General features: G+C 39.4%; 1 protein-coding gene across 1 annotated transcript; it reads left to right on the forward strand.

Moving 5' to 3' along the window:
• The first annotated feature begins 92 nt into the window (after nucleotides 1-92).
• LOC110529185 (max-interacting protein 1) lies at nucleotides 93-12,040 on the forward strand. Its single transcript, XM_021611321.3, has 6 exons — nucleotides 93-478; nucleotides 4,674-4,776; nucleotides 5,019-5,048; nucleotides 6,555-6,669; nucleotides 9,540-9,717; nucleotides 10,251-12,040. The coding sequence occupies exons 1-6, from the start codon at nucleotides 262-264 to the stop codon at nucleotides 10,412-10,414; spliced, it is 807 nt and encodes a 268-aa protein (XP_021466996.2). The 5' UTR covers nucleotides 93-261; the 3' UTR covers nucleotides 10,415-12,040.
• The last annotated feature ends 102 nt before the right edge of the window (nucleotides 12,041-12,142 follow it).

The raw sequence follows: 12,142 nt of genomic DNA on the forward strand, positions 1-12,142 counted from the left end.
GCGTTTAAGACTACATAGGCTACATGTATTAATGTTACTTTCCAGCAATATGTTTATGACGCTTCAATACAGTTGACAATGTTGAATGCGACGCATGCGTTGGTGGGAGGGATTAACCACCAAGTAGGTAGGGCAAGTGGCTCAAGGACTGCACAATTTCATCTACTCCAGTTCATTTCAGTCTCTCTCTGCACTGTACAGTCTGGACAAGAGGACCTTCAGTCTCACTGGCAGTTGTCATAAAATAAAATAGTTAAATATATGAGACAGCTGAGCGAGTTGAAATCCAACGAGGTTGTTTTGGAGTCGGATGAGTCCATGGACCAACAAGATTTTAGCGAGATGTCTGGTTATTCTATTAACGACGTCATATACTCCGAATGTTCCGCAATGGAGCAAATCGACACTTTTATGAAAAACGTTCAGGTGTTGCTGGATGCAGCAAATTACATTGAAAACCATGAAAAGAACAACGGAAGTAAGTAATGTGGTCTATTCTGGTGATTTCAGACGCAGACTGGCCAAGGCAGACAACAATGCAATGGACCGAAATGGCGACAAAAGACGCAAACATGAGAGGCAACCGTAAACATGAGGCAATTTGCCTGATTGTGAATAATATTTAAACCTATTATGCCAATGCAAATTGGTTTAAATGAAATAGAGCCTATAGCCTACAAATAACAATACATGGTCAAAAACAAACCCGTGACATCGAATTACTTTCTCACCCTCTGGCATTTTCCATGAACGGTAACCGTATTTAAATGTATATTACATTGCGCATTTTCCAATTGGATGAGACTTGCCTATGGCTCCATTAATTCCTTTCCTTAGAGACAGTCTAAACTAAACAGCCTAATGGTATCCGTGAAGGCATCCCTGTGTTTGTAAAATAGACTGTCTTCCTTTGAGCACGTCGAATTACGCATTAAAATATTTAGGCTACATAATAGGCTAATCGATCTATCAAACTCACTCACCTTTCTTTTTTCAAATCTAGTTTACTCAACATTTAGCATAGGGTTTCCTTCAACTTCTATCTGTGGGTGCCTGCAGGCCGAAGAAAAGCAATTTAATTCCTATGCGACCTGTTTATCTCAGACCAAAGTCAAATGAAGCAAATCAAACCTCTTACAAATATTAATTTTATTTGAGAAAACTCGGCATATTGTGCAAAAACTAAATAGAGAACCCCTATTATTCCATCCCTATAATTTCGTTATTCCTGTCAATTGCGCTTCCTCTCTATCCACATGGAACAAAATGTACCGTTTTGATTGGACTAAACACATGTTCCCATCTTGCGAGTCCTTGCAGATATCCAATCAAACACAGGTTCAACTTTGACGTCGAAATCCGATTTGCAATGTGTCTCTGGGATTTGTAGGCTTATGGACATTTTAGTCTTCTATATGCATTTCATTGCGTACTGTAATAGCCTACTATGTGATATTCCATCATTACCTAATTAATGAATAGGCCTATGTCTTGAAGAAAGAGTTCGTTGGTATTTTTCAATAAACCATGTACAAAATATAGGTTTAGGCCTACGTGCTTTGCAGCACGAACACTAGGTTGCTGCCAATGATGTATATAAACTGGATTTATGACGTTGCTATTTATTGGCATTTGAGTGGTTTTGAAGCAACATGTCGGCCATATTGGCACTCCCCGGTAGTAGCAGGCCTCCATAGGAATTAATGGAATTATACAGTAATTCAATTAAACGTTTCAAGGACACAATTACATGTATTTAATATTTTTTGTTTTTTTGTAGTGGGGACAGTAACATTAGTTATCTGAAATAATTAATACTTAGCTCACATATAATTTAAAAGTATGCATTAAGGTGTTTGTAATTTAATACAATGTGTCAAAAACGAATGTAGACATTAATAAATGCATTTCTATAGCTTCCAAAACATGTTTAAGCTATACTGACATGCTTGGTGCCCAAATTGATGACGTTTGATGAGTGGAGATGAACAGATTCAGTTCAGTCAGTTTCAGTCAGTTGTCCTGATGAGCCCTTCCCATCTAGCTATTTTATGCTTGTGGATAGGAACTTCAGCTGGAATTGTAAACTTGTCTGCCAAAGTTAGGACATGGGAGTGTTTAGAATAATTCTGTTTTTACAAGAGTGATTATTTTACAAAAATGAAATTTTAATGTTAAAGCCATAACTTTGTACATTTTCGGTGAAAATCACTACAATAAATCTTCTTTAGTTGTCACCCTGGCGTGATATTGGCTGCACTATCTAGCGGCCGCTTCCCTCTCCTTACTGTGGCAAGCGGGAGCAATGGACACTGTGTCCAGTGTGGTTGTGTTGCCGGCTTTCAGCGCAAACTCTCCCCATTGAGCAGTGTAGACTGCATCACAGTGACATCCAGATGGTAACAATCAATATTACCAGTTATTTCTCGTGTAGGCAGCTATCCTACTCTAAATAAAATCAAGTGGAATGGAAAGAATTGGAGATGGTGAACAAATCCAGATGACAAGTTTCAACTAGCACCATGCTGCTGTTGCCAGCTAGCCAGCATAACCTTGCTGGGCCTGGGAAGGGCTCATCAGGACGACTGCCTTAGTGGTGGGGGTGTGCCAAGATGGAGGAACAGTGGCTTCAACACAGAGCCCCCTATCAGTAATCTAGTGTGTATATATACATCAGTGGTTGCTGCTCAAACAAAATAACCTTTATGGAATTTATCCCAAAATGCATTGCAGGTGGCTTTAAAACTGTCCTCTTGTCAGCTGTTGAGAAGGTAAACGACAGTGTTGGGTCAAGCTACAGGCATATATATATACACACATACACTACCGTTCAAACGTTTGGTCACTTAGAAATGTCCTTGTTTTTGAAAGAAAATTTTAAAAAGTTGTCCATTAAAATAACATCAAATTGATCTGAAATACATTGAAGGCCTTGTTAATGTTATAAAGGACTATTGTAGCTGGAAACGGCTGATTTTTAAAAAAATTGAATATTTACATTTACATTATCAGCAATCATCACTCCTGTTTTCCAATGGCACGTTGTGTTAGCTAATCCAAGTTTATCACTTTAAAAGGCTAATTGATCATTTGAAAACCCTTTTGCAAATATGTTAGCACAGCTGAAAACGGTTGTACTGATTAAAGAAGCAATACAACTGGCCTTCTTTAGACTTGTTGAGTATCTGGAGCATCAGCATATGTGGGTTTGATTACAGGCTCAAAATGGTCAGAAACAAAGAACTTTCTTCTGCAACTCGTCAGTCTATTCTTGTTCTGAGAAATGAAGGCTTTTCCATGTGAGAAATTGCCAAGAAACTGAAGATCTCATACATTGCTGTGTACTACTCTCTTCACAGAACAGCGCAAACTGGCTCTAAACAGAATAGAAAGAGGAGTGGGAGACCCCAGTGCACAACTGAGCAAGAGGACAAGTACATTAGTGTCTAGTTTGAGAAACAGACGCCTCACAAGTCCTCAACTGGCAGCTTCATGAAATAGTACCCACAAAAACACCAGTCTCAATGTCAACAGTGAAGAGGTGACTCTGGGATGCTGGCCTTGTAGGCAGAGTTGCAAAAAAAGCCGTATCTCAGACTGGCCAATAAAAAGAAAAGATTAAGATGGGCAAAAGAACACACACTGAACAGAAGCACTCTGCCTAGAAGGCCAGTGTCCCGGACTCGCCTCTTCACTGTTGACGTTGAGACGGGTGTTTTGCAGGTACTATTTAATGAAGCTGCCAGTCAATTATTTATTCAGGACAACAGTTTTCAGCTGTGCTAACATCATTTAAAAGGGGTTTTCTAATGATCAATTAGCATTTTAAAATGATAAACTTGGATTAGCTAACACAATGTGCCATTGGAACACAGGAGTGATGGTTGCTGATAATGGGCCTCTGTAGATATTCCATAAAAAATCAGCCGTTTCCACTTCTGATCAATTTGATGTTATTTTAATGGACAACATTTTTTTCTTTCAAAAACAAGGACATTTTTAAGTGCCCCCAAACTTTTGAACGGTAGTGTATATATATTACAATAATCAACAGTATATGAGTTATGTTTGCCAACATTGAAAGATTATTGGAATTTTCAGCATATCTAAAGAGGAGGGAGTGGGGTATGTGACATGTTGTCTGTGCATTCCCCGTTGTGTTGGGACTTTAGACTATAGCTTGATGTCACAAATGTTACAGAACAAAACACTACCATGAAAGTAAGTCTTTGTCTGACGGAAATGACAGAATTTGTAGTGTATAATGTGTTACTTATATACACTGAGTATACCAAATATTAGGTACCCCCCTATTGTTGATACACACAGGAAACTGTTGAGCTTGAAAAACCCAACAGCTTTTCAGTTCTAGACACAAACCGGTGCGTCTGGCACCTACTACCATACCCCGTTCAAAGGCACATTCATCTTTTGTCTTGCCCATTCAACCTCTGAATGGCACACATACACAGTCAATGTCTCAGTTGTCTGAAGGCTTAAAAATCCTTCTTTAACCCATCTCTTCTCCTTCATCTACACTGACTGAAGTGGATTTAACAAGTGACATCCAAAATGGATCATAGCTTTCACCTTGATTCACCTGGTCAGTCTATGTCATGGTAAGAGCAGGTGTTCTTACTGTTTTGTATACTTAGTGTATATTTCATCACCAGAATGTGAACATGGATATGCCTCAACATACCCTGCAACTCAAAGCATGCATCATCAGAGACAACGGAAATTCAAGAATAAGAAAATGGACAATATTCACAACAGGTAAATTAATCTTGTCATAATTATTCATAACTCTTATTATAAATACCCATGTTACAGTTGCATGATAACATTTCATTTTTATCCCTTCTTCATTATTGGACTTGGCTCCAACATCAGTCAAATGTGGGTGGAAAAACAGTGCAACTAGAAAAACTGTCAAACCAGTCTTTTTTTTCTCTCTCTTGCTAAAATCTTGTTTTTTGATTTATGTCTATAACCTGTCCATTTTATTTTACACCCAGGTCAGCACACAATGAGCTGGAAAAAAACAGGTGAGTCAGAAGGGGTTGTGACCATCATTCTGTGTTAGAGTCCATTATGAGTATTTCCATTGACAGTTAATGGTTATTATTGATCAATTGAAGGTCTCTGTAAGTACCACATTTGCATTAATCTGCCATTTTCTTCTCTACTCCGTTCCCCACCGAACTGTGATTTGCTCACACAACTGTGTCCCACGGGGTAAAACACTTGAGTTACAAGATAATTCATTAGTCAAAGAGATATTGTACTTATATCTTATGGTCTTATATCTTATGCTTATATCGTATGTGTCCACAAAATCATTCAACTGTGCAGACCGATACATGGCTTGATAGCACACATGTAATACAGGGATGGAAATATTGTTTTTCTACAAATTTCATACAATTTTAAGTAATGTGGCAAATAGCTATTTCCGGGGAGTTTATCTCTAGAGCAAGCTGTCTTTTCAAAATGGAACTTCAAGCTGATAATCCAAAATACTCTGGAGGCTGCATATATTATTTGCATATCCTGGTGATATGCTAAATATATTGACCCACAATTTGAAAATGTAATACTGGCTTATTTATTATTTGATGGCTGGACTTCAAACACCACTTATTTGATCAATATCTTCTACATTTCAAGCTTGTTTGTACAGTGGTGGTCATTGCTAGCATTCTGGGGGAAGCATAATGCATAGAACAAATATGTCTGTTTTGCAAGGCAAATTAGGGCGTGTAGTCCAGTACAGGTTCTTAACCATACGTTTCCACAGTTGGAACTGGAACTGCTTGTTTTAGACGGTGTGCCTCCCTCCACATAAACTAAGCTTTTCTGTGCATTGAAAATCATCTTATTGCATAGGACCTGATCTTTGTTTCCAATGAAAAGCACATGTCAGGGCACGGTTCCCAAAATACAAGTGCTAATCTGTAGAGAGCAGCCAGTGTGGGAATCATGTAGATCACAGAGAGCGAAGGGCCAGGCATCTGGATGATAAAAACGTAATCTCAAACAGACTCTTTGCACTACAAAGGGTTGGTCATCATTAGCCAGACAGGAGTTGACATCCCAACTTGACCTACATTTCAAAACATTTGATAGTAAGAATAATGCCCTTCCAAATCAAGACACTAGGATGTTCAGTTCTTATGGCGCAAAGGCCCTGGCCTTAAAATGAGATTGTCTGCCTGCCTGTCAGCTCATAGCTCTGGGCACAGACTATGTATTCCATCTAAGTAATGGATTAGCCTGTCTATCCAACAAAATGGAAAAAAATATAAAGGGTCTGCTTTTATAGGTAATGTCATTACTAAAAAAAACAGATTGTCTAATTTGTCCAAATATATGAATGTATTCATCCATTGATGTGGAGGGGATGGGAATAATAGGGCCTCATCAAGGTATTAATTTATGTATAAAATCAATCATGTCATTCAATTCCAAGAATTGCATCTGGATGTAGAGGGACTGTTCCTATTACTGTTTTCACTAAAGATTAGTCCTCTATTGTTTCTTCCCCCTCTCAGACGAGCACATCTCCGCCTGTGTTTGGAGAGGTTAAAGATGTTGATCCCACTGGGACCAGACTGCAGTCGGCACACTACCCTGGGGTTGCTTAACAAGGCCAAGGGTCACATTAAGGTATTGTAGTCAACAATGCCGCCATGGTGGTGTCATGGGGACCATGGTGTCATGGGATCTGGTGAATGGTTAAATTGAAGCCCCTAGCCTATGGATAGAGAAGCTTTGTGCTCCCATGACCTGCCATAGCACTGCAGCACAGAAACACAATGTGATCTACTTTCTCAGCCTGTAAATCACTTGCTACTCCTGACTGCACACTTCTGGGCCTGACTCAAGCAAATCCAATGGAACTCAAGCAAATCCAATGAAAATGTGAATATACCTTTCAATGGGTCTAACTGATTGATCAAACATGATTGGTTAGAAAGGTTTTTCCCCCATTTTATCTAGTTGTAGAGGTAGTTTGGACAGGGCCAGCTCTAATGAGAGAAAAATGTACATTTTAAAGTTAATTTCCTGAAATTGTACACATTTTGCAATGTGTGTACAGAAGATTTTGCAGTTATAAATTAAGTCATTTTGCAATGAGGCAATTTTATACAAAATGTCATGCAATTCTATTAGTTTTGCTATGGAACATTTCTGCAGTTTTACAGCTAATTTTACAGCTAATTCTCACTCAGCTAATTGAGTGAGAATGACAAAAAAAATCTATGGGGGCCCACTGGAGGTCAGGGCTCCTGGGCACGTGCCCTGCATGTCCGGTTGGTATTCGGCCATGATTACTACAAGTTTAGATAGTCTAGCCAGCTATCTAACTACCAATCTAAAAATAGTTAGCCGACATGCCTAATTGAGTGACTGACACAGCCTACTCTAACCAGAGAGAAACTGCTGATGCACAACCAAATTTCACCAGGTGTATTTTCCTATTCTTACTCTCAATAGTAAGTTGAGACCCCAATAGAGTTCCTAAAAAAAAAATATATATATATATATATATATATATATAGTACCTTTCGAAAAGGATTCAGACCCCTTGACTTGTTCCACATTTTGTTACGTTACAGCTTTTTTTTTATTGATTAAATAAAACATTTCTCATCAATCTACACACAACACCTTATAATTAAAGTCAAAACAGGTTTTTAGATATTTTAGCAAAAACAGAACTACCTTATTTACCTAAGTATTCAGACCCTTCTGCTATGAGACTTGAAATTAAGCTCAGGTGCATCCCATTTCCATTGATTGGAAAGGCACACACCTGTCTATATAAGGTCTCACAGTTGATAGTGCATGTCAGAGCAAAAACCAAGCAATGAGGTCGAATTAGTTGTTCATAGAGCTCAGAGACAGAATTGTGTCAAGGCACAGATCTGGGGAAGGTTACAAAAATAATTCTGCAGCATTGAAGGTCCCCGAGAACAGTCGCCTCCATCATTCCTAAATGGAAGAAGTTTGGAACCATCAAGACTCTTCCTAGACCTGGTCGCCCGGCCAAACTGAGCAATCAAGAGAGAAGGGTCCTGGTCAGGGAGGTGACCAAGAACCTGATGGTCACTCTGACAGAGCTCCAGAGTTCCTCTGTGGAGATGGGAGAACCTTCCAGAAGGACAACCATCTATGCTGCACTCCTCCAATCAGGTCTTTATGGTATAGTGGCCAGACGGAAGCCACTCCTCAGGAAAAGGCACGTGACAGCCCACTTGGAGTTTCCCAAAAGGCACCTAAAGGACTCTCAGACCATGAGAAACAAGATTCTCTGGTCTGGTGAAACCAAGATTGAACTCTTTCGCCTGAATGCCGAGCATCACGTCTGGAGGAAACCTGCTACCATCTATACGGTGAAGCATGGTGGTGGCAGCATCATGCTGTGTGGATGTAAAGGGTCTGAATACTTATGTTAATGTTATATTTCAGTTTTTTTTATATTGAATACATTAGCAAAAATGTGCCTTGTCATTATGGGGAATTGTGTATAGATTGATGAGGAACAAAAACAATTGAATCCATTTTAGAATAAGGATGTAACGTAACAGAATGTGTAAAAAGTAAATGGGTCTGAGTACTTTACGAATACAATGTATTCTCTTGGAGGGGGAGGGTGACTGCTTAAGCCTGCAACCGGCCCATAGTCTGGAGAACCTATTTGTCTCCCCCTTGTTAACTCGGAAAAAGCCTTTGCAATTGATCTGCGATTTTTGGCACATTAATGTGTTTCGGAATTAAAATACAAAATGAAAGGAAGTGTGGCTTGTATGTTCAGCCTTAACCAACACAGCTGTTGCCTTTTGTTTTCCACCAAGCAGCAAATTCAGGTCTACAATTGGCCATCATACAAAAATGTCAGGAATTACTTTGCCACTACAGCCGTTTGGATCTGTTGGTATTTTTAGCCTGGTCTGATGTTGATGAATTCACATATGATTATTCAGGCTCACAACACACAGTTTGTCCCTCAATCTTGAATGTTGCAAGAGTAGAGTAAAATGAAAATAAAAACATTCCATTTAAAATGTTTGTAAATGGCAGCTGTTGAAGATTTTATCATTTGTACAGTAAAACTGAATGTTTTCAGTTTTATTGTATTTATTTATCCTTTTATTTAACCAGGCAAGTCAGTTAAGAACAAATTCTTATTTTTACAATGACGGCCTACCCCAGCCAAAACCTCCCCTAACCCTGACGACGCTGGGCCAATTGTGTGCCGCCCTATCGGACTCCCAATCATGGCCAGTTATGATACAGCCCAGGATCGAACCAGGGTCTGTAGCACTGAGAGGCAGTGCCTTAGACCACTGTGCCACTTGGGATGTGCAGATGTATGAGGAAATTTGATAAATAGCTGCTCTTTAGCCTACACCATTTAAATGTTAAAGGTTACATTTAGAAAATATATATATATGCAACTATTATTAATAAAATATTAAGGGTTATGCACACATTAGGTTGATTAACTCTCTGTCCTCCCTGAATGTTTGTAGAAACTAGAGGAGATGGACCGGAGGAGCCAGCACCAGCTGGAAAGCCTGGAGCGAGAGCAGAGGCACCTGCAGAGGCAGCTGGCCCACCTGCAGACCCCCGGAGGCGGAGACAGGGACAGGGTCCGTATGGACAGCCTAGGTTCCCCTTTGGCCTCAGAGCACTCTGACTCGGACCAAGGTGAGCCAACCATTCCACAGAGCTTAGTTAGTCCCTTAGAGGGAACAGAATAATCTGAAACACACCCCAAACATATGGGAGCAAATACTAAACTTTTTACTTCTTTAATACATATAGGTGAATTTGTCCCAATACTTTTGGTCCCCAAAAATGGGGGGGGGGGCTTATGTACAAAAAGTGCTGTAATTTCTAAACTGCTCATCGCGATATGGATGAAAATACCCTCAATTTAAAGCTGACAGTCTGCACTTTAACCTCAGTCATTGTTTCAAATTGAAAATCCAAAGTGCTGGAGTAGTGCCAAAACAAAACCATCACTGTCCCAATACTTTTGTAGCTCACTGTATTTTGTCTGTGGCAATGTTATATTTCAGTTCCATTTCAAACCAGTCAATAGAATTTACATGTGTTACAGTCTATATAGTGTAGCATTGGGTGTCATCAAGCATTAATTGTCACTCAATACATTTACCTGATTAATAAGTGTGGGAGGATCATTATTAAATATTTTCCTCTGACTCTAATTTCTGTAGAAGAGATCAAGGTGGACGTGGAAAGCACCGACTTCTCCCACGGAGAGTTGGACAGTATCAGCACCAATGGCTGCAGTGACTTGGAAGACCACAACAGTCGGCAGAGCCTAGCCAGCGACGAGGGCTACTCCACCTGCAGCCTAAAACTGGCCTTTTCCTCCTAAGAACCAGCCTGAAGCTCCTAATCCACACCTGCAGTCTAAACGGGCCTTCTAAGAATCATCCTGAAGCTCCTCATCCACACCTGCAGTTCCTCATCCACACCTGCAGTCTAAACTGGGCTTCTAAGAACCAGTCTAAAACTCCACTCCACCTGCAGTCTATAACTGGTCCTATACTATGAACCAACCTGAAGTTTTACTCCTTATGCAGTCTAAATCTGGACTCACCTAAGAACCAGCCTAAATCAAGAACCAGCTAAAAGCTAAACCCCACCTACAGTTTGAAAGGACAGATCTTACCTCAACTGTAAAATCTTGACTCTGATGTGTCTGTTACCCGTCTCCTCCTAAAACCAGCACAAAAATGACATAAAACCAGCCAGAAGCTCACCAGTGACAAGGGCAACTTTCCCCCCCACTTTGGAAACCCCTAGCAGATGACCATCTGAGAAAAGAAACAATTCTTGTCAATCACCAAGCAAGTTACTAGGGCTTCTCTATCTCCAATCCAAACCGCTTTTCTTATACAGTACCCACAGTTATACCCCAAATCTTTGACAAGCCACCAATGTTATTCCTACCATATGATTGAGAAATGTATTTATTTTCCCAATATTTATCGTGCTGTACTGTCTTGGTCACACTTGAATTATGAAATGAATGGATAATATTATTTGGATGTTTTGACAACTGTAATGTTTGGTTTTATATAAGTCTTGTGGTTTTGAACTGAGCGTTGACAAGTTCTTAGACAAAAGCTAGTGCAATGGTACACAACACGCTAAATGTATCACTCTGGTCTGTTGTGAGTGACATTTATCCCCGTTGAGATTTCAAAATAATTGTTTGTATACATTAGGCAGCTATGAGATATACCGCACTTCAAGGCCCAAGCACAATTCTGAAGCAATAACACTTGCCAGTCATGTCAACTCTTAAGTTGGCTGTTTTAGGCACACCATTTTGGCCATCAACACCAAATTGAATGTGCTTATTTTGTAACTTCAATAGCTTTAATTACAAATAGTAATCAATATTAAGATAATGGTTTGAACAAGTCATGTTGCATGTGTATTGAATGTAGTTCTCCATTTTTTCATCATGGGCTTTGGATTGACCAGTTGAGAGCTCATGTCTTTGTATTGATGAACACATGACAAGAGTTTTTACTTAGTAACTTATTTGTTGCATTGTAGCTAAGAAGCATTCCAATGTTAAAACCCTGACACTGTATATTCTGAGTATTTATGTACAAAAATCACTTTCCCCTAATTGCACTGCAAGACTATTCCACTAACCAAATTGGAAATGTCATCTTATGACCATACCCATATTTTTGTGGTACAACTAAATAGATTATCACCACCAACTGTGTCTTAACATGGCTAAATTGACTCTTGCACAGGTTTCTTAGTTCCAAGTCTTTATTCAGTGTCAGTGTTGGGTAATTTGTAAAACGCACTATGAAAAAGACTTGTTCTAAGAAAGTGTCTCTTAACACTACTGTGCTAAATCAGCCATCAAAGGTGACTTTTACAAAAGAACATGTTGCTGGCCCCCTGCTACCATTTTGTGTTTCCTGGTAGTGGTCCCTTAAACTAGATCAATAAACCTTTACCACCCCAGGTACCTATAGTGTCCAGTTGTTCCTTGTTATTGGTGTGTCCAAAGCTATAATCATATATACACTTCATTACTGAAATAATGTATTTTCTATGCAGTACACTTCTG

This window comes from Oncorhynchus mykiss, chromosome 1, assembly GCF_057628025.1.
Source record: "Oncorhynchus mykiss isolate SJ-2025 chromosome 1, ASM5762802v1, whole genome shotgun sequence".
Classification (NCBI taxonomy): domain Eukaryota; kingdom Metazoa; phylum Chordata; class Actinopteri; order Salmoniformes; family Salmonidae; genus Oncorhynchus; species Oncorhynchus mykiss.